The following is a 22,975-nucleotide window of genomic DNA, read 5'->3' as shown; positions in this document are numbered from 1 at the left end:
ATTTAGAAATGTATGTTGCATTCTTCAGTGGGTTTTAAAGCTTTCTGCGCCCATTTGAGCTTCGTAATGGGTAATTTGCATCAGAAATAGCTTTGCATCTCAAACGTCTTGTAAGATGTAAGCGTGCTGCAGCGAAAAAAGACGTGATTCTTAGGCTAAGTGCCAAAATGGGAATTTAAAGCTTGTGGAATGTAAAAACTAAAGATAAACTTTGGATATGGATTTTTTCACACGTGCATATCTATTTATGTTCATTTTCTTTCTTTCTAAATTGCATAAGTTCGAACGAAATGCGATCTGCTTGAGTCAATCACGTTGAAAACGTATACATATTCTTATATTACTACCAAAAGCCCAGTAGAAAAGTATAAATACTTATTATTAAACATTTTTGATCTACCCTTGTATGATTTTTCTCATAGAAGCCAGCCATTCATGTATTTGGGTTTATTTTAACATTTTCAACCCTCCCTTACATCCACAATGAGTTTTCTTAGAAGAAGACTGACAGTCTTTTACGTATATGGCTTTATTTACTTGTTAATCTAATAAAATACAGAACATTTGATCCTGGAATTTGACTTGAGTTCACTCTTCAGACCGCAGTAATGTATACCAAAAAAGATGTGAAATACTAGAATATAAACACCATGCATTTTAATGATACACTATATATCATTAGTGATGAGATATCTCTTAAATGACATAAATAGGTACAAAAATGTTAACATGTTTAACTATTCTTAACTATGCATAACAAATGGTCTTGTGGTAATCCAAAATACAATTAAATATGGCAAAAGCTAATATAATTTAACTATCCAAGAGTCCCGCTCAACTTTTTCAACCTTAAAGCGTGATTACAGAAAAAATGAGTACCAGCATTGAACTAATCAAACATAGTTCCATAATTTTCTGAACCCACTGTGTAATAATTACAAAACTTATTTTGCCACTTTTGTCCCAAGAAAAGTTTGAGATATAACAGAGAGAGTAAGGTTGCAAACTATTATGCCGTTTCATGCAAATAAATAGAATAATATGAAATTAAACGAAAGATACAGAAATAAAGGCGACAACACTTTTTTGGTTTCCATACGCCAACTTCAGAAAAACAAACAGTTGGCTCTCCCCTCTGTTCATTTCAATACTCTTCCAGTGTCGCAGAAATATTTGGTAAATAATTAAAGCAAAACTGCGCTCAGCTAACGTCATAAATAGCTCGCTATATATTTATAGGAGTATGGCACAAAGAGAAATTGTAAAATATCTAGCAGGAGTTAATAAGATACACACTTGTATACAGGCATGAGTATATGGCACAGCGTGAAATTACATATTGCCCAGCACGAGTTTCCAGGTTATACACTTGCATAAGATGATAGATGTTTTCCAATGCCACATCTCGTTCTCAGTGCCATTACATGTATCTATACATCCAATATAACTGTATCCAAATTTAACTTTTCATAACTCCAGTTAAATCCGTTCCACTGTATTCTCCTTCAAATACTGATGACATTTTTAACTCACATCTATGTCATGCGATGTTCCTTAAATTTCTCGTTCACAAAATTTTAAAAGGGAATTTATATCCCGCCTTTTCGAACATCAGATTATTCTTAATAATTATATAAACAATTCTAGGCATATGGTAAATTAAATGTTGATTCTTCGTGGTTACAAAGTAAATTTTTAATGATATATATGCCTACACCACTCAAATGTAAAAATATATCCATCAAAAAATACAATTTCCAGAGGTTTAAGTTGAATGGAGAATTATTTTTATGTGTTTATAAAAACCGTCATATTCCAGATTTTCAGCACATCTTAATGTTTTGCATCTGAGTTCAATAGATCTGATTTCGTATATTGGGAGACTTAAAGAACAGAGGCAGTTTATAAAATATGGCACTAATAGATCGACAATATACCTGAGGAAAAAATTAGTCAAATGTATAGCGATAACACTTGACATGGAAAATGTGTAGATTGTTGCTTTTTACGTTTTCGTCTAATATTGCCTAATTGAAACAATACTGAGTATTAGGCCAAATATCCAACGGTGCACATCATGCTAAATTTCATTATATCATTTAAAACAAAACTGACATGTCACTAAACATATTCCATATCAAATGTCACCACGGTTTTGTCATCCGAACTACAGTTTACAGTCGCCAGCTCAATAAAGACCATCACCCGCAGCTTGCGGTGAGGACGAAAACTGACTGGCATCGCCATACATTTCCCGTGAAGAGAGGTACGACTGACCGCTTAAACCGGAGGTCATGCCAAAGTCCCCACTCATGCGACTGGAAGCTCGACTAGAACCGCCATACTGGCCTGAATAGTTGCTCATAGCGCTACCAGAACGGGCACCGCCGCCACCTCCTCCTCCTCCTCCTCCTCCGCCGCCGCCGCCGAAGCCGCCTCCACTGCTATACTGGACCGAATGACTGCTCATAGCGCTACTAGAACGGACACCATCACCACCGCCACCGCCATATTGGGCCGAATGGCTGCTCATAGCGCTACTAGATCGGACACCATCACCACCGCCACCGCCATACTGGGCCGAATGGTTGCTCATAGCGCTTCCAGAACGGGCACCGCCGCCGCCGCCACCACCACCACCACTTCCGCCGCTGGTATAGTTCACTGAAAGTCTCTCCGTGCTACTAGCGTAATTACCACTGGCGCTGCCTGGCCTTGTGTGGTCCATTTCTCCATAGCTGGACGACAAAAGATCATCACTACTTCTATACATATGGCTCCTTGACATACTGTGTTTCTCAGATGTGTTGCGATTCATTGTACTGCTGGAGTTTCTATCAAGTCCGCCGCCATATTTACGCAATAGTTCCATCCCTTTCTGAGTCTTTTGAACTACAGGATAATTATTGTCCATATGTATATTGGAGGGGAATTTTGGTACTGAGGGCATATGCGTGGTTCGCCCGTAGGCCGCAGCACTGAAGGTACCGCTGCTGCTTGAACCAGACTGCTGCTCGGATCTTCCCGTGTTTCCATACGACATATTACTGTCTAAGCGAGACTGGTGTTCAGTTCTTCCTGTGGTGCCGTACGAAAAATTGCTCTCTGAACGAGGCTTTTGTTCAGATCTACCTGTGGTTCCGTACGAAAAATTGCTCTCTGAAGCAGACTGTTGTCCAGCTCTCGCGGTACCATACGAAACGTTTCTGTCTAAAACAGGCTGTTGTTCAGATCTTCTGGAAACTTCATGAGAAAAATTTCTGCTTGACCCACCTTGTAGCTCAGCTCTTCTGGAGTCTCTGTAAGAAACATTCCTGTTCGTTCTATTTTCGCTGCCCGCAAACGAGATATCCGAAGCACTGCTATCTTGTCTTGAAAGCAACACATTGTGTCTTTCAAACTCGTTTTTCTCGCCAGCTGCGTTCATTAACGTAGAGAAAACCTTCATAGTCTCTTTAGCGTTCAGCGTTCTATCAGCTTGTGTCTCAATGTGTTCCCTGCCCCGTGAGTCGATGTATGCGACTTCACGCTTGTTTGTTTTTCGGGAATTGATAATGCGCTCATACATCCGCCGGGTCTCGGGGTTGGCTTCCAAGTCAAACTCAATCAGACGGGTGACGATCACCGCATTCTTCTTCCAGACATCCTGAACAGGGTTCACGGGAACGATCCTCTCGCATGTCACTTTGACGGCAACCCGGGCGACACCGTTTTCGATGCCAAGGTCTACACACTCATTGACAGTGTCAAAATTCACCGTGCTACTGTCTGTTTTATAACCAGAGCCGTCAGCGTGGTTAAGCAAAATACCCCCTCCTTGTATCTCCTCCTCTTCTCGGTCCACGTGGATACTTTGGCGCACGTTTCGGGGAATCGGGACCAACTGTCCGTCGATTCTAATGGCGGCGAAGTTCTGGTTGACTTCCTCAGTTCTGATTCTGGTTTCCTCCGACCACTCTTCGTGAGTTTCCCTTTCTGCTTCCTGCTGTTCTTTCTGCGCGGCTTTCTGGAGGGCCTGTGCGTCTTGCTGCTTAATGTAGTCCGTGACGCGTACCCCCTTGTTCTTTCCTATTGTTCCTTGGTACTCGTAAAAGAAGGAGGCGGCATCAGCACCAAGTACATCTCGTAGAAGATCTGGAAAAATTATCCATTTTTTATTAGTTTTTGTTTTGTATATCACCTTTTCTTAGAAATTACATCTATACGTCTGTACGTAGACTGCACATGAACATAAACCAATACAATTATGCATACGTTTGTGTACTCATATTCACAAAGAATTTGTCAACAACCGTTAATTATGAAATAAAATCAGTAGATAATTACTTTCAAGGGATACAGTAAATCGCATTCCACGAGGTGATTTTTGTATAAGTAAAGGTCATAGCACATTAGAAACACAAACAAACGCCTAGCACTGCTTTAAGGGAAAGTTATTGAGTTATTTGGTTTTCCTTTCAATTCATTTATATATTTACTTTTTTGTCGTTGTTAACATGAGGCACAAACGTTTCATCAGCGGTCTCTTTTTAACACGCAGACAGAGTAGGCGGATAGGTCAGTACCATTATTAATAGCAGACTCATAGAAGAAATTATCCCTCCTTCAGATATCTATTATTTAATACATTTAGGTGACCGCCCTAGGTGCTATTATTTCGAATTAACATCACTGTCAATGTACTCCAAGAGATTACAAATATATAGTTCGTAACGGATTATTTTCTGTAGGAAAACATGCAGATGGCTCGTGATTATTTTGTTACGCCTAGAGCGTCGTCAATCGCCGTGTGTAACGAACATGCACACACTGTTGAATAGAAAAACATTTTTAAAACCCATTAACCACAATTTACAAGGGATTATTTCTCTTGACAGATAATAATTCTTTTTTGCTCAAGGCGTTGGGAATAAATAATATTTCCATCGGTATGATAACTGATTAAGTTCAATTTATTCTAAAGAATGGGAAATATGCATAATTTGTTATGAAAAATCGGTGGTAATTCAACATGCATTCAAACTATCATCAAAATTGGACTAGTGCCTTAATACATACAATAGAGTATAATTTCTAACCTGGTTTGCAAATGCTTCTGATTACGAAGGGGCCAAAGTTTTACTGATTTACTGAGAAGCGATAAAATGCCATTTATGCTCACGGTTCTTTAAAAAAAAGAAGTGGACATGTCAACTGAGGCAGCAGAGTCATCGGGCGTGGACGATGAAAATTGCAATAACACACACATATATATTGTCACTAGGCACGTCAGCAAGATGATGAATTCTTTAATAGACCACTAATGACAACATTAAGACCTGTCCCTCCCGGACTTAAAGAAACACGTTTAAAAAACATTTGGCAACTAAAAAATTCCGCAATGAATAATGTATATTTAAGAAGCATGCATTTTGAATGTTTCATGATAATTAACGGTTGTGCAACGCTTTTAAGAATTTGCTGGAAGACATGAAAAGTTGACGTAGATGCCGTTCATTTTAGTCTATACTGAGCACACAGACCTACACCTGCACCAGACATGTAGTTGTATTAACTGCGTGTGTCATACAGAATTTCCAGTCCTAAATGTTACTTAGCCTACAGCTACATAAAAAAGACGTCTTGTTCTACTGTTAAAATTTATGATACATACGTTAGATTTGGCATCCAACCAAAAAACAATTATCAGTAAAATAAAAATGGTGAATGTTTAAAGGATATCTGGCTATTTATTGCCATCATCACCTAGCTGAATCCTTTCCTCACAATTTCTACATCTCAGACAATGCAGGTGGCGTTGAAAAGATTATAATTAGGTTGTTGAATTGATAAAACGATAAAATTTACTTGGCGTGCCAACAGAAAAGTATTATTTTATTCCTCTAGTCCATTTTTAATAATTCTTACATACATTCTTTGTATTGGAATTTTCACACTGTAGGTAACACAGGGATAGATTCAGGCAAATTAAACTAATTGTTTGGGGAGTAGGCAATTGACAAAATATTTATCAGTCAAAAATGTAATCTACGCTTTTCCGTGGTGTTTTTCCTAGGCGACACCTTTTTATTGGAAATTGCACTCTCTCTTCGTGTCACGTTAAAAGTTGGCTGTATAAAGAACCAAGGAATTGGCTAAATGACATATCATATCTAACTTCGGAATCGAAGTAGAAAAATGAGTCCGTGTAAAACTCGGTTTAAGGTATTAAAATTTTGTCCCCAACACCTTTATGAGCAATTTTTCTCACTTAGGTTGATGTAATAGTGGTTTCAAACACTCCTTTTACATGACTCCGATTCATAATAGGCAGATGATATCGGCTCGATAAGACCACATTTCAGCAGCAAAGCACCACAATAGGCGCCAAGAAGATGTCGGTTGAAGCCAGTCCTAACATCGTTTACTATAAAGTTGCTAAAGAACGATATTCTGAAATTGTAAGATGAAGCAGAATGGCCAGTTGTTTTCCTCAAGTCTCCTAATTTCGGTGCAATAGGTACATTTATTTATATAATCATGTAAAATTCAAGTTTTTTTTTCTTTTTTCATTTGTCACTAATATCACTGGACATATCCGGATTTTGTTCAAAATTAACGAAAACGATATACACCACAGCTTCGTTCTTTAGAAACCGCTTATGCTATAACATCATCCTGTTGTACAGACCAGACAATAGTGGGTGTGTTTTATATCACTTCAACAAGTATTACAGTATATAAGCAAGTCAGCGGTTGACTGGGTACTATTTGCTTAGCAGTCAAGCAAGATCATGACGTGGAGCAGTTCATATTGCGGTGAAAAAAAAAAAGAGGTATGCCTGCGCCAAACTAAGCTGCCTGGGGTGCATTATTATCAGTACTGAATGATAATTAATTCAGTCGTATAATATGTCTCATAAAGTGGAGTGCTACAACACAAAGACATATATGAAATAAACACTCGGGCACCAGGTGCATATATTACGTCCATATGGCAAATAAGAAATATTCTAGTCTTAACATGTAAATGGAAGGAAAGCAAATGTTGATGAAATTAATTTTTAGGGCAAACTGAAAAATACTGTGCAAATCTTATTCGTGTAAGCATAGCCTGGTTACCGGTTCTATAATGCAAGTTAAATTTACGACAAATATTAAAAGTTTTGCTTAGCATTTGAAATTCACAAGATGGCGTTAGTGTTTTTCCACGTCTAGTTATTTTTCTTTGATATGACTTCGTGATATTTAACTGGACGAGTTTATCGCAAATATTTAACATAAAATAAAATCCTTGCAGGCCTCAATTATAAGTAGGAATGCGGTTCATTTATATTCAACACACGCAACACTATGGGTGTATTAGAAAAGATGAAAAAAATAAGACTGGAATTACTGTGTCTCTGCCAGCTACAATATGGATCTGGAATATTCTCACAAGTAATACTTATCATATAAATGAGAATGTCAAGAATGAGTTTTCATCTTTATAGGGCAGATTTGGGACCATGACCGATTTTGATTTAAAAAACATGTATTTACCACTCAGTTGATGTTTTATATGAGTGTGAAAGACGATATGACTGTATAAAAGCTTTTATTGCCGTTGAATTTTTCAAGCGGCTATAATAGTTGGAAGTAGTTATTGTCAAGATGGGAATGTGACATTCTTCGAACGGGTAGAACCAGTTTTTCTCTGCCCCACTTGGTGTCAGGTAACATTTACATATACGTGGTTTTCTTTTGGCCAAGTTTATAATACAAATTGAGAGGTTTTGAAATTAATGGATACGGCAATTTTAGGGGAAAACGTGGGATGCTTTAAAAAACGAAATCAACAGAGGTGCCTTATAAAATGTACAAATATTTTAGACAATAACATGCAAAGTGTTGAAAGACTCATACAGTCGCAAATAAAGCCCTTGTGAATAAGGACATATCATGTTACAAAGGGATATTTGCATTATCACATAGTGCTCCACTTTCTTTTCAAATATGTAGGATAAATACTCGTAAATTACAAGACTTAAATTACGGGTTAATTACTATTAGATTTCATAGCGTTAAAAGGACTACTTTAAGAGAAATACTAATTTACATGGGCCTGTTAAACTCACCCTCTGTTTCCTCAGGCTGATTACGTTTTTGTTCGACTTCTTCTTTATCAACTTTAACAACATGGTCCACCTCGTCGACTTCCTGAGCTCTGGCTTCAGTCTCTACTCTCTCTATTTTCGTGGCTACGATTTCAGACTCGTCCACACGGTTGAGGTTTTCTTCGCTGTGATACAGTGGGTTTTCTCTGTTCACGAAAAACTGCTGGTCAAAAACGTTCACATTGTCGTCTTCGTCAATGTCTACGTACCTCGGTGCGCCAGCTGTTTCCACGTTATTTGTGATCATACGTTGTTCACTGCTAGTTTCGACGGGGAATTGTTTATCGACGTTAAAGTTTTCGTCAACTGGGATGCCATCTTCTTCATCAGAGTATTCATCTTCCTCGCTGCTGCTGGTGCTGCTTAAAATATCCTCTTCTGCCATTTCCATGGTATGGACAGTTCTTTTAGTCGTTGTTTTTTCCTCTATGAATTGACGTAACTCGGGTAAATCATTAGGAGTTTGCACGTATAAACGAGTAGTGGATCTCGGGCGTTCTGGGCTCGTCGGGCGCTCGACGTTTTCTACTCTTTGCATGGTCATTGGCTCTTCTGACACCGGGCGTTCCGGGCTCGTAGGGCGCTCGACATTACCGGCATTTCTCATCGTCATAGGCTCCTCGGAGACCGGGCGATTGGGGCTGTTGCCACGTTCGACATTAGGCATTTTCCTGGGTCTCATAGGCTCCTCGGAGACGGGGCGATCAGGGCTGGTGCCACGTTCGACATTAGTCGTTTTCCTGGGCCTCATAGGTTCCTCGGAGACTGGCCGATCGGGACTGGTGCCGCGCTCGACATTTTTCATTCGTTTCATCTCCAACGGCTCCTCAGATACAGGCCTATCCGGAGACGTTGCACGGTGTTTTTTGCCTGCGGTCTTGCGTTTCACGCTATCTGTAGTCTCCACATGTTGGTGTTGATTCGTTACGGTCTTACTTTTTATGCGCTTGGCATAGTATGTGTTTTCATCGTGATGCTTGGAGTCTGCACCGTTGATTTGTATGACTGTCACAGGTGCGCCAACTGGCTCGGGGCTTCTCTGAGGACTCCGTTCCAAGTGTGCCTCTTCTACCACGTCCCATTTGGCACGGTTAAAATCATTCACTTCCACGTACTCGTCGTAGTCGGACGTGGACTCATTTACAATCGTTTCCACAAGCTCTTGCTTCAGCACTTCGGTTTCTCTGTCGTGCCGTGTGGTTTTAGCGGCTTTTGTCGGGAGTATTTCTATCTTTCTGTACAACGGAGTGGGCCCGGCAGGAGCTTCGACTTTAACGCCGCTGGGAGCGCTGCCCTGAACAATCTCAGTTTCTAGGCGATGTTTTTCAAGCACGTATGACGGAGTCACTATACGATTCTGAGTTTGAGTACGCACTGGCGACATTGTACTGGTAGTGTACTCTCTAGAACTTGTGGAATATTCTGATGACCCGGGCACTGCTATATAAATTGACGGAGAGCGAGAACGATCAAATGGAGACGGCGATCTCTGGTATATCTCCTCGTTACGGCTTTCACTACGAGAATGAACTTGAGACCGAGTCGGTGATGGCGTCGCTGACGTACGGCTCACGTATTCGACGTCAATGCGCTGCTGGGGGGCAGGAGAGGGGCTGTTTACAAACACCCTGGACACGTTGTTATTGTTCTCTGCACTTACTCGTCGCGATTTTATACTCCTTTCTTCGTATTCTCTCTCGATCGTCGAGTACCGTTCTTCGCTAGGACTAGGCATTCCAATGCCGCTGTCTGTTGACATGTACTGTTTTCTTATTTGATCTGGCCTTCCATCGCCGTCTAATGTGTACACTTCTCGCACCGATTGTTTCTGTGACTGAGTTACTGGTTTATTCTGGTGCGGGCCTTGCTGTGTCACAGTTTTTGTCTCCTCATAGTATCTCTGTCCATGTACGGTGTGCCCATTCATCATACGGCGGTCAATAGGACTTTGTTGATTCGGTACAACGGGCCCAGTATAAACACGCTGTACGTGCATACGCTGAACCGGTTCCTGGTGTATAGGCTCGTGTCTTATGCTAACTGATGACCGACTGGACGTGGATGAATGTTCTGATGGACTTCGTGTCCGATCTACTCTGGGATATCGTTGGTACTGCATTCTCTCGTCGACTTCAGGTATTATCAAGGGCTCTTGGGCGTATAATGGATCATCTGGACTAGGAGACTCGCGAAATTGATGGCTTCCATTTTCGTAAGCGGGGACTGGTTTCACCTGTTTTCCGGGCGAGGTGTTGACGCTAACTGATCTGGGTTGGGCCTCTGTGCGCATGTCATCAGCCGCACTTTGTTGTGGCGTCATATGAAACGCAGGTGAATACCGGTTAGGTCGCTCAGGTGCGGCAGTGACCCTTAACCGTGTTATCCCCTCCTCTTCTTCCCCTTCTGATGTGAACGACGACTCGCTAATCGCTGATTCATTCAAAGAACCATCTAGGCTGCTGTCAGGCCTGTGACGCTCTATCTCGGAGTGTTTTAACACAGTGGGTCTAGAGCCGCCAGTTAATGTTATCTCCCTGTCGGCAAACTTGTGAGATATTTTACCCACCTTGTGCTTTTTGGCCACATTTTTTAACTCCTTAGGATTTATGGTCGAAGTAGGAGACGAAAGCATCGTCTCAGGACGTGGTGGATTAGCTTCGTTTTGTTTCTTTTTAGCCGTTATCATTTCTTCCTTTACCGGCGCTGAAGACGCAACTTGTATGTCTTGATACGGTCTGCCGACTGCCGGATTAACAGTGGGATTTTCACTTTGCATAGGGTTACCCTTGGTGACTTTAATTAGTCCTGGGTTATTCTCACTTTTATTACGAATTGGCTGTTGGGCGGTTAATTGTGGTTGAAAAGAAATATTCATGTTTGACGTATATGGCGCGGAACGGTGAGGCTGCGGTTCATCGGGGTAGTTAATATTTCTCTCAGGTGAACCCGTTTTATGAGACGAATTCTGCGGTGACACGGACACAACTGAAACATTATTGTGACTGGATTGATTGGGTATTCCTACCGCTTGCTGAGAGTGATTAGGTGTGTAGTGCATTTTGGATACGTATTCATCATCACTTGACTGACTGCTGCTACTCAGGTCCCCGTCGTCTACGTCACCGTTTGGTGTTATGCGGTGATCATACTGCGCTCGATATTTGGCCTCTATATCCCTGCCATCTTTACCTGAAAGATCCAGAACAGCGACCCCTTCACCCAAATCTGCACGAGGTTCAGCTCTGACGATGAGCGATTCTCTAAAATGACTATCGTCGTTTTTTCCTTTGTTTTGTTCCTTTTTCTTTTCCTTCTTAGAGTTCTTTTCCTTTTTCGTCTGTGTGCGGCTTTGATAAATGGTTGAGACTTCTCCGTCAAAAACGTCTTCTTGGTGCATTTTCTTTTCAAAATGGGATCTATTTGAATAATTCTTTTCTCTTTCAGCGGTGTTTTGAAACTCTGGTTTCTTAACATTTGTCGTTGTTTTGATCCCGGGGCGAGAATTACCACTTGAAACACTTTGCTGAAATTGCGCCGACATTGCAGTAGTAGAGCTGATGCTGCCATTGGTTTTCACCCGCGTGCGTTCGTTTGTTACATCATTTTGTCTTGTCTCTGTTACTCTCTCATAGGTATCCTGCTTCGATACAGCTGGGGATGCCGAAGATGAAATTATTTCAACGTCTCTAGTCTCTTTATATTGCTGTGGGACTTCTCCTAGACCTGTTTTTGTTACAGATTCAGTCCTGGACTTGAGATTTTGAGTCTGAAATTCCTCAAATTTAGTAGGGCTGAACGCGTCTGGCGATCGGCTGTCAAAGACACGATGAGCGCCGGATTTCTCCCATTTTTCTTGGACTGGCAAATTTTGTGGGGGTGTTCTGGAGCTGAAGTTTCTTTCAGATAGATCTTTCCCTTCTACATTTTCCTTCGTAGAAGATACTACATTTCTTGACGAGACTTTTTCATGTTTCAGTGAACCGTAGGAGAAACTTTCCTGGTTTGTATTAGAGATAGACTGAGCCTGGGACGAAGCAGACGAATGTAGATTATGTGCAGATTTCTTTGTAACAACGACGTTTCTCTCTCCGGACTGCATTTCACGTTGTGACTGGGTGCGTTGTATTTGTTTCTTTAAGGTGTTCATCTTTTCCTTAGCCTCTTGAAGAAACCCCGAATCGTGGCGGGTCATTGTTGCTGAGATGGCTGGCGTGGAACTGACTGTCCTGAGGTCATCCTGAGAAAATGACCGGCTGTCGTTGTTAAGTTCATTTTGCATTCCCCTTTCCAAGGTAGCGCTAGCAAACTGCACGCGCTCTCCTTTTACTGTTTGTCCCTGTGCAGTTATTGGCGATGTGTGCGCCTCGTATGTAATATCTTCTTCATCTGGGGGTAGTTCTCTCTGCCCTGTATGGCACTGTTGTTGATTTTGCTGTATGCCTTTTTGCTGGCTTTGCTGTCGCTTTTGCTCCTGTTGTTCACGAGCTCGTTGTTGCTCAAGTTCAAGAATTTCAGAACTAGATACCTCACAATAATCGACATCAACATTTTCTTGAGCCCTACTCTCCATGGATCTCATCTGATTTGGGTTGGCGTGCTTGGCCCCACCAGCTAATTGCAAAGGGGCCCCCTTTACTATCTGGCCTTGCACAGTTATTGGTGATCCGTGTGCTTCATATGTAATATCTTCTTCCTGTGGGGGTAGTTCACTCTGTCTTGTATGGGACTGTGGTTGACTTTGCTGCAAATGTTGTTGCTGGTTTTGCTGTCGTTGGTGTTGTTGTTGTCCATAAGCCTGTTGTTGCTTTAATTCGAGAATCTCAGAACTAGATACCTCGCAGTAATCGACCCCTGCGTTTTCTTGGGCCCTGCTCTCCAAGCCACTCAGGTGACCTGATTTGGCGTGCTTTACTCCTCCTTGGCTCGTTTTACCGCCAGACTGGGGTGAATTGTCGATGGATTCATCTAGCACGCCGATACCAAGATCGGTCATCACCTCTTCGGATAAACTAAGCTCACTAAGTCGGTTCATGTTTGCTTTTTTAGAACGTAAGTTCTCGCTGGCGTCAGAACCATTGGTATTGTGGTCTTTTGCGTCGTTCCCGGGGGTACTACTGCCTAAGGCAGGACCAGGGGGTGCGTTTTCATCCCAGCTATCAATCTCTGCGGTGATAAGAGATAGTTCTTTTAAGTCTCTACTTCTGACTGACGAGTGAGCGGAAGACACCTTCTTGCTGCCTGTGCTTTTTGTTTCCTGACTAAATTGACTTTTCTCTGATGTATTTGACTTCGTCGAGGTTCCATCAGACGTGGACGAAGATTTAACCCTTTTGGCCGCCTCTGTAGCAAGAGACCGACTGACTTGCCTCCGCAGCGCCTCCTGAACCGGGTCGATATTTAAGTCATACTCCAGTTCACTCTGCCTATTTAGACTATTATAATTTACATCGTTGAAATAGGTCGCATGTTGCTCTCCGACCTTTGCCATTGTCAACGCAGTATTATGCGAGTCAATAACAGGTAATCCACTCAAGATTTGTCCTCTTGTTTTTCTACCTTTTGTACATGACGTGCGAAAAAAGGTGCGATGTTTACTGTTCGTACGTGTATATTGATATCCAGGTGGCTAACTGGAAAAGGTAGAGACAATTTCTTCTGTATAGTATTCCTGTCTTGCTTATTATACTCTTTAAGCCTAAGGATAGAAGTTAATCAGCTGTTTGGCTTGTTTTAGGTCTCAGTGTCACCTCTGATAGACCCCCACAGTCGTCGTGTAGAACACTCGAAGGGTTTAAGCAAACTTGGGGTACCTAAAAACAAAAAGAGAAAAAAATAAGGAAACAATATTTTCAAACATAAAAAACCCTACAAGTTATAAAAAAGAACATCTTTTGTTTTTAAAAAGCTGATAAAATTCCTGCCATCATGACTTTTATGATAACCGGCATCACAATACGGAGCGAGCCACACCGGTCGCTTTAATTATTATTTATTGTTCTTGTCAAAAAGCAATAACATTTAATCCTGAAATAAAATACACGTGGTATTTCACTTCATTAATTTACGCAAAACAAATGCATTTTCATTCAACTCAACTTGGATGGATATCCGTCTTTACATTTACTGGTATATCCCTCCCACTAAGGAATGGCATCGGCTATTTCTATCACTCTAAAGGTTAATTGCCTTATATTGTAATGTCAGATATGTTTGACCCCTTAAATTATATTTCACACACCTGCTAAGGCAAAATCGTATACAGTTTAAATCAGGTAGGTAAAAAGTTAGCCGACGGGAGGGTAATATAATCTACGGCTCATTATTTTCAATAATCTTGTACAAGATAGACTTCCCTGGTTTCTTGTACGGCCGACTACGTGTATTTCTATACCCCACATTAACTATGTTAAAATCTCTTGCATTTAAATTTTGGGATTCATGTGCAACCGGGGTGAATTCTGAAAATCCTTCACATTTGCTTTGCAATTATCAATCCACAATATTTGCAATTTCATAACATAGAGGATCACTGACGTACTACCCCACATTGATAAGATATTTCCCTGCCCTGTGTGCAATAAAAATCTAATACTAATATCACATGAGAGACAATGTTCTTTGTGACAGATTAAGTCATTATATGGAAAACGCACAACAACTACATTATTTCATGTTGTCATAATATATATGTTACCAGCGTTGTTTGAATAAGGGCTATTATATCTGGCAAGTTATTTGAGGTCAAGGGATCTTGACATTAAAATTGGCAGAGTTCATGACTGGCAGTGTATAATAGAAGCTGTATATCAGCACAATCAATCCACTACAATCCGAATGCTTGACAAACTGTTGGAGTTGTTATTCTCTCTCTCTCTCTCTCTCTCTCTTTGTGTGTGTGTGTGTGTGTGTGTGTGTGTGTGCACGTGCGTGCCAATATTCCCCATATTTCCCCAAAATTTCTAATAAAGGCTACGCCCGCCATTAAGTCATAGTGTCGTATAAATCCTTGACAAACTGACATAATTTATTTTGTGCGGTAACCAGTCTATACGGTATGTCTCCTTCTTTCAGTCAAAGGAGCACTGTATTGTTATTTTTATCTTATATTTTCAATTCTGTAGTGTGTATTGAGCTTTTGAAAAAAGGGAGCTGGATTGCTGCTTGTCAGCACTATTGACATAGACTTTCTGTGAGGACCTCCTGAGTGGTGCATAATCCCAGACACGGGTTCAAACAATAGAAAATCCTGTTATCCTTAAATTAAGAAATTTGTCTTTAGAAAAAAGAATACTTGCATCTTTGTCTGATAAATTTTAGTGTCAACAGGAAGCGTCACTGCCAAGTCAAGAATGCAGTGGGGCGCTGTTATTATTCAACTCCACGCACCTTTTTACAATAACGTTCACACCTGCAGTGAAAAGGAATTTGGCCTTTGTATAAAATACACATTAAGTTTCAGAATGTAAAAATGATCACTGTGTCCTGTGTTTCAGTTGAAAGACACAAGACATTTTGTTTTTGTCAAAAAAATAAAATGCGTCTTTAACAAAATACAAAGGAAATAATTTGATATTGTAAAATAATTTGTTAGAAAGGATTTTGATCTTATTTCAGTACGTTTCCTTCAATGCCCCATGTCTACTTCAGCCTTTCAATTCGTTCAAAATACTAGATCCAAACGAGTTTTCTAGATCAACTTTAAGGGTCTGCAGAGGTCAGGTTAACTCCCTATATCAAAGCAAGCAGCGTCCCGTTTCACAAAATATATATTTTCTTGGAAGCTTTTACCTTAAGGCCAACAATAACGATCTGTTTTGACCCGGGATAAATTTGAAATCTGACAAAAAAGTACATCGTCCCTAAAAAAGACAATTACCCTTTAACCTGTGTGGCGAACCATTTTTTTACCATCTGCATACATGTACAAGAGATAACGAATGAAAAACGGATGGAGTTCACCTCTATGTAAATAACGGGCGGTTTGACAAAGAGTAAGAAATAGTTGGCTTTTTAAACCTAAAGAAGTGACATGTAAATAGACTATTATGAGTTAAGACCAACTTTCGCCTTGCGTTCCTCACTGGCAGGGAGACACAGGTAAACATTGTGCCTTTAAGCCGGTGTGAAAGGAATGCATGTCCCCCAGGAACGGAGACCCTGGGAAAACATGTCCTATGGACGTTTGTTCCCTAGGATGCACTGTCCTACCCGGACCTAGATTCCTAGCTGTATTTATACGCAGCTAGGACATGTGTTCACACCGGCACATTTTAAGAAAACTTCTCCACTCTTCAGACGCACCGTATGCTACAGTGGCGTGATTGTCTTATAATGCTCATAATGTCATATAGAATACCAGCACAAGACATCAGTAAAAATAATCATCAGTAATCATCAGTAAAAACAAAACAGAAAAAAATCATGTCATAAACACAATAAAAGAAACCATAACTTTTTGGAAAACACTGCACGTACTTACATACATATAGACTTAGAACTGTGGCTCTCTCCATAGGTACATGTAATATATCCTTTAAAAGTGGCTGGCGATATACCTGACCAGCCCCTACTGCCCGTTGCATATGTAGTACTTTATAATAAGAAGCAAATTGCTTAAGTCAATGTTGTCTTATTTGTGTTTGAGCATACCTTTTGTCACGTGCGTTTACATGGTCAATAAGCACTACCGTTGAAAAACAACCATCGCCTCACTTCAGCTCAGCCACAGACACAACCTTCAAGTCACAAGTAGTGGCAAACTAACAATGTCTGAAGCCTATCACATCACACAGAAAGCGAGTTTGTATACAGGATTGCGGGTCATGGCAGATTTAAAGGCATAATATTGTCCTGTATTCAATCCCTTGAATACTTTACGTTTTTATGGCATTGATCTGAAGTACTGAAATTTCCATTTAAATGGCCTGTCTTTGTAACGAGACCACTGGAGTGGGGATTACTCTAAAAAGATATGGAGATGAATTAGTGACCCTTAAGGAAGCTGAAATAGAACTGGTTATTAAATATACCGTGGCGGCTCACTGCGCCAGTATTACTGCAGCAGGCGGATTGTTTTCAAAACCAGTTTCTCCAGATTCTTTTCACAAATGAAATGGGTGTAAGGTAACTCCAGACTTCGTTTTACTTAAAATGTTGGGTAAAATGTCAGCAAATGAGAGGTCGGCGAATATGTGCGTCAATACAATGACTGTAAAATCTGAGACTTACAAGCTTCCTGTCAAGATCAAACTAATGTTTAAAATAAGTAATGATTGAAAAAACTTGAATTCATACTTTTATTTCACAAAAGAATAACATTTAAATTTTTCGATTCAATGATCGATAAAGAACCTTAAGCTCCTATTTTATCATAGACGTTTTTTTCCTTATAAATGTCAATTGGAATTTAGATAATAGATATCATTGAATTATATCTTGACCTCTGACTTTCTTTAATACAAAAGCGAACTTCCTTCATCTAAGCAACTACAAAAATACTAATAGGCATTGCGCCCCTGGATGTGGCGGTGCTTATAAAGGTACAAAAAAAAAACTAGTTTTAGCCGGAAATTTCTGGTTCCAAATACTTTTTTACAAAATGCCAAATTTCAAGTACCTTTTTTTAATGAAAAGGTTAAATCAATTTCCCACAAACATAATGGATCCCCTACTAGAAAAATAAGGGAACAGTGTGACTACCGCGCAGCAACCAGACGTAATTCGATGAAAAATATAAAAGTATGTAGGTACCTTTATAATGCGTAATCACAGACTGCTGAAGCTATTCACTATTATTCAGGTTTGTCGTTATCTTTGTAATACACGAAGCAATGAAAAGAGATTGGCATTCACGTCAAGCGTTGAAGATACAATTAACTCGAACTATGCCATAAAAAAGCTATCAGACGTTACCCCAATTCAGCCCGTAGTCATTTTAACTACAAAAATAAAAGATAACAGCCTGTGCATATGTAATACAATTTCACCCTTATCGCGCACATACAAAGACAAATAAATAATGTGGGGCTCATTTCACTTGTGGCTTTTAGTATGATTTATGCCAAAAAGCAGGTTCCAAATTAGATTAAAACCTTGTTAAAATCCAGTGTTTACCAATCCTTAATATTTATATTTGAAATGTGGATAAATAAGATGGTCATTTATTCTGCCCGTTAAGTTTATGCGCAGTGTGACAGAGCAGCATTCTGAAACCGACTTTTACTGTTAACTTGTAAGTAACTCTTACTTCTTTCGTTATTATCATTGACATAATTCAAACAAAAATAAAAGCAAAAGCCTTACAATTATTGTTTGTATGTTAAAAATACGCAAAATAAAAGAGGAATATGTGAAATAAGACAGTAATACTTCGTGACCAAAACTGTTCTTCATTATTTTCACGCCACAAACTTCTTTTTCCACAAACTTCTTTTTCATTACTTGTGCCTTTAAAGGTTTTTGTATGATGGAAAAGAAGACCTATTTCACACAACTTTTGCTCATTGGCTACCCTAGCACTGAATGGTTCAACCACGTGTTGTGGTTAAGTCAATTTGAATAATTCCACCTGGAATTTTTCATTTTAAATTTCCTTATTTTAGATATGATCTCATGTCTTCGGGCGTATAAGGGACCGACAGGTTGAATTCCATCTGATAGTGCATCTGAAGAATGTCGAAGATATCGTTCAAATAAACTTCCCATTTAAGCTGAAAAAAAAATTATATGTTCTCATCTAGCTTCTAGCATTTCCGAAGGTGTTATTGAATAACATATTCTTTTAAAATCTGACTCACAAGCTTGACTTAACTTGAGATACTTTCTTTGACGTACGCCAATTCATTACAACAAGCCCTTAAACCTCCCTACTATTAATAACATGTGACTAGACTTGGGCCTTCATTACGAGATGGTCACTCTGAACCCACTGACAAAAAGATTAATTACATACACACACACAAAAAAGATAAACAAACAAGCTCAATCATCACTTGAGGTCTCACCACTGTCGTATAACATTTACATGTACCTATGATAACTACATTATAACCGCTACGACTGTAAACATGATAAAAGATGACCACAAATAAGTGATGAGGGTCCGTGATGTCCTTTGTCACGCGGGCTTTCACTTTGACTTCGGAAAATAAGGTGTGTGGACAGGCTTAAAAGAGATGTCTTATAAATCACTAGTACTAGGGTTTCGGGGGTACGAGTAACAATAATGATTCACATTTACTGTGTTAGCATTAGGGGTGGGGTAATGATAATGCGATGATTGACTGACGGAACTTTTTAAAAGAGTTCTTGGCTTGGTACCTCAATCTATCATTTAATTACTGCGCTGATACCGTTGTGTCCAATGTAACACTGTTTGTGATTGCGACATTGCACATAATGTGTGACATTGGATCCGACATGTGACATGGTGAGTGACACATGGCATCTTATGTGACATGTTACATTGCGAGATATGACACTAAATATGATATACAGCATTCTGTATAATATATCAATGAATACTGGGAAAGTGTACGAAATAGATTCAGTATCCGTGAAATGGCGTATTTGGGATGGATGCAGCACAGTCCCTCTTATCTTCTGAAAGGCTAACCAAAAAATAAAAAGCTTCGCTAGTGCAGTCATATGTCCATCGTTTTTACTGTCCATAAGGGTGACTAGTTCACATGCGCCTTTAATACTGTCAGAATTTTTGCAATTTCTATTATGCACCAAAAGAGAGCACAACGCACCTGCATCGAGAGGACATGTTACAAGGAAATGGGTTTCATCTTCTACCTTCCCAGGACTGCACTTTTCAGAATTTCTGTCTGATTATGTCAGTTTGAGTGCCTACCCATCTCAATGCTTAAGTTGTCCTCTCTTATATGGAAGCTAGTTGGAGTTGAGTATTTATTCCTGTCTTTAATTGCATTCAAATGTCTTTTTCCTTTTTCCTTGTTTTTCTTGAATTGACATTGAGCTTGCGGTTTAAATTTGGTGCCAGCTATGTCGTTTTTAATTTGTGTCTAAGCTAAATCCCGATCCTTTCTCTAAAAATATGGATGAATCTTTCAGCACATATTTGTTCAACCACACGCTTCCATAGCCAAAGCCATTCTCGAAAATATTTGCCGTACACAGTCAAACCGTGACATATTTTTTCTGCCTTACCCTTGTCATGTTGGAGGCACTTAATAGATTATAACTTTGAATTTCATGCGAGTAAACCTGTTTGAATAAAATATTATCCTCCAAGTTCTTCCTTGAATGTACACCATATATACATCAACTTATATACTTATTTGGCACGCAATTGGTAGGCCCCTAATAATAAGATATGAAAATAAACGACTGATAAAAATTTGACGTTCGACTGGCCTGACACCTATAGTGCGATACGAAATTTACATTATCTGCCAAAGGGCGGGTTTAGCCAAGCCGCTTTAACACTGAATGACATATTGCAAGAGACAGAATCATTTTCAGGCAAAGTTCAACGGCTTGAGTGAAGTAAGCTGTCATATATATCAGTCGATTGGAATCATTCTGTACGAATAAGATATATGACGCACGCAGACGGTCTATTAACGAAACCATTAGTAGGCCTAATACTCAAAAGCAACTTTTCCATTTCCCATTTTACGAAAAATGTTTCCATATACTATAATATTTCCTTTTGAAAATTACAAAAAAAAAAAAAAAAAAAAAAAAAAAAAAAAAAAAAAAAAAAAAAAACAGATGTTGCTCTTAGGTTTGCCAAAGCAAAGAAAACTTAACTCAAATTATATAATCCATTTTGACTTAACACAAGTGAGCGCATCACAGCGCATGTAAAAGGCCTACGGGGAGTACATAACCATAAGTCTAGTAATTAATGTCCAAAGCGATAGCTAATTAAAAAACTTCCGATAAGAGTTCATTTTAGATTCTGCCAGAGTAATAGAACCTGAACCTCGAATCAGTATAGTGATTTAAAGAATCTCTCAACATCTCTCAAACTAACTGATAATACTATGATTGTTCTTTAATTCAAGTAAATGGGCGTTCACGAGTCACCCATGGCTGCCCTGGAGTGAAAGCTGAACAATTCCAATAACAAGATCAAATACAAATCGAGCATATTAACACTACTATACGGTTACAGTTTTAACCTAAGAATTTAAGTGCCTTCCAGATATATATGCACATTGATTTTATACTTTATCTCACCTTAAGAACTTTTCTTTAGGTCACACAAAGCAGGAAATGTCCAATTACACGTTTTGTGCACGTCCAACACGTAGCCGTTCCGTTATTTAAGATTTTTACTGCACCTAACACGCATGGTGACAATGCACCTGTGTCTTAAGAAGAAACAGTAGCGAATGGTAAACGAGCTCGTTAAAGTGAAATATATATTGCATCCATCATGTAAAAAGTCATTTAAAGTCGGCAGCGCACTGCACCAATCCTATACCGATGTGTTTCTTATAAATCCATAGCATTAATGAGGAACGTCTTGATCTTTAACCACAAATATGTTATTTTCGAAATTTTGGTGGCATAATAATGACGAACTTCATTTATCTTACTGGAAATCTCGCTGGAATACGCGCTTATTGAGAATTCAGGGATTCACCAACTATTGCACAACCTAAAATGACTCATAACGAGAAAATTAAGAAGGAAAGTGCGCCATACCTTAACTGGTATTGCTCATCTACATGTCATGCCTTCTACTGCCTATTTTAAACCTGACAACTCACAATACGGAAAATAGCTGTATTGTTTTTAATATTTTGAAACAAAAGCACCGAGAACAAATCCTTGGCGCCTACACTCCATGAGAATGGATTTTGATGACGTCTTCAACAGTTTGATGGCCAATTTTGCCTTTTTAATCCATTCAACAGCATGTTTTTTTTTTTCAGCTCTTCGGGAACGACGAAATTCTTTCTTATCTGTCACCATGCTGTTGGGGAACACCCTTTCAACCATGGGCGAGTAATACGAAAGTACATTAGACCCCTTTTTGTTGTAATTTAAAGAATAATTAAAAAAACACGTGAACAAAGTTGCTTCATTCCAAATGAATATATTAACAAACTCTTTTAAATTTCTGCACTTTAGGTAATGAGATATGTCTACCCAGAAATACCCGAGGCCCTATAGATTAGTTACGTTACGTTGGTTATCCGTACACATTGTCTTTCAAAAGTTTTTTTAAGAGTGAAGTCTTATCAGGGTGTTTGTTTCAGAAAATATATTTGTGCTCACATAAAATTGCCTGCACATGCTCTGATAAAAAGTTAAGCTTCAGTCAAGTTATGCTCATTTTTATTTTTGAACTGTTTGAATGAATCCCCTCCATAGTCAGCAATGAATGCCGCACATATCGGATACGATATATGAGTGAAGAAATATAAAATTGCTATTTACCTCCAATATTTCGATGTCTATCAGAGCGTCTTCCTCAGTATATATGCATAAAATGAGGTCACAGCTTATCCTACGTCCTCACATAGTTTACTACAAAATGCATGCCAGCTTATAGAAATATACACACAACAATGAAAAAGAATTAATAGATGTCAAGTCATGGAACAATTGCCTAAAATGGTTCTTCAGTTTCACCCCGTCGAGGTCATTTGTATACAAACACTCATTCCCTAAATAGGAATTTTGCTTTTATCTTATCCTCAGGTCACGTCCACACTAAAATTCTCTTTCAAAGGCAGCTTACACATACCAAGAAGAGAGACCATTTGTCTATGTCCGTTAAAGTTATAGCACTGAATAATGCGCCCAGCAGTGCAGTGTTAAAGGTGATGCTGCACCCTTACCCAAAATGTTTTTAT

General features: G+C 39.4%; 1 protein-coding gene across 2 annotated transcripts; it reads right to left on the bottom strand.

The window, feature by feature from the left end:
* Positions 1-513: 513 nt before the first annotated feature.
* LOC106173549 (uncharacterized) lies at positions 514-21,505 on the bottom strand. Of its 2 annotated transcripts, none has more exons than XM_013554714.2 (3): positions 21,348-21,505; positions 8,097-13,945; positions 514-4,134 (listed from the first exon to the last, which is right to left on the bottom strand). In XM_013554714.2, the coding sequence occupies exons 2-3, from the start codon at positions 13,621-13,623 to the stop codon at positions 2,189-2,191; spliced, it is 7,473 nt and encodes a 2,490-aa protein (XP_013410168.2). In that variant the 5' UTR covers positions 13,624-13,945; positions 21,348-21,505; the 3' UTR covers positions 514-2,188. The 2 variants fall into 2 exon arrangements, with proteins under 2 accessions (XP_013410168.2, XP_013410165.2); XM_013554711.2 differs by lacking the exon at positions 21,348-21,505 and adding an exon at positions 16,785-16,887.
* Between the last annotated feature and the right edge of the window lie 1,470 nt (positions 21,506-22,975).

Source organism: Lingula anatina, chromosome 3, assembly GCF_051362555.1.
Source record: "Lingula anatina isolate TDL-2025a chromosome 3, LinAna3.0, whole genome shotgun sequence".
Lineage (NCBI taxonomy): Eukaryota > Metazoa > Brachiopoda > Lingulata > Lingulida > Lingulidae > Lingula > Lingula anatina.
The sequence above is the reverse complement of the archived record's forward strand: the minus strand, read 5'-3'. Positions and strand labels throughout refer to the sequence as shown.

Coding starts and splice junctions, on each gene's coding strand:
- LOC106173549 (XM_013554714.2), bottom strand. CDS start 13,623: ATGGCAAAGGTCGGAGAGCAACATGCGACCTATTTCAACGATGTAAAT. Junction 4,135..8,096: donor TCAGCCTGAGGAAACAGAGG/GTGAGTTTAACA, acceptor TAATTTTTCCAG/ATCTTCTACGAGATGTACTT.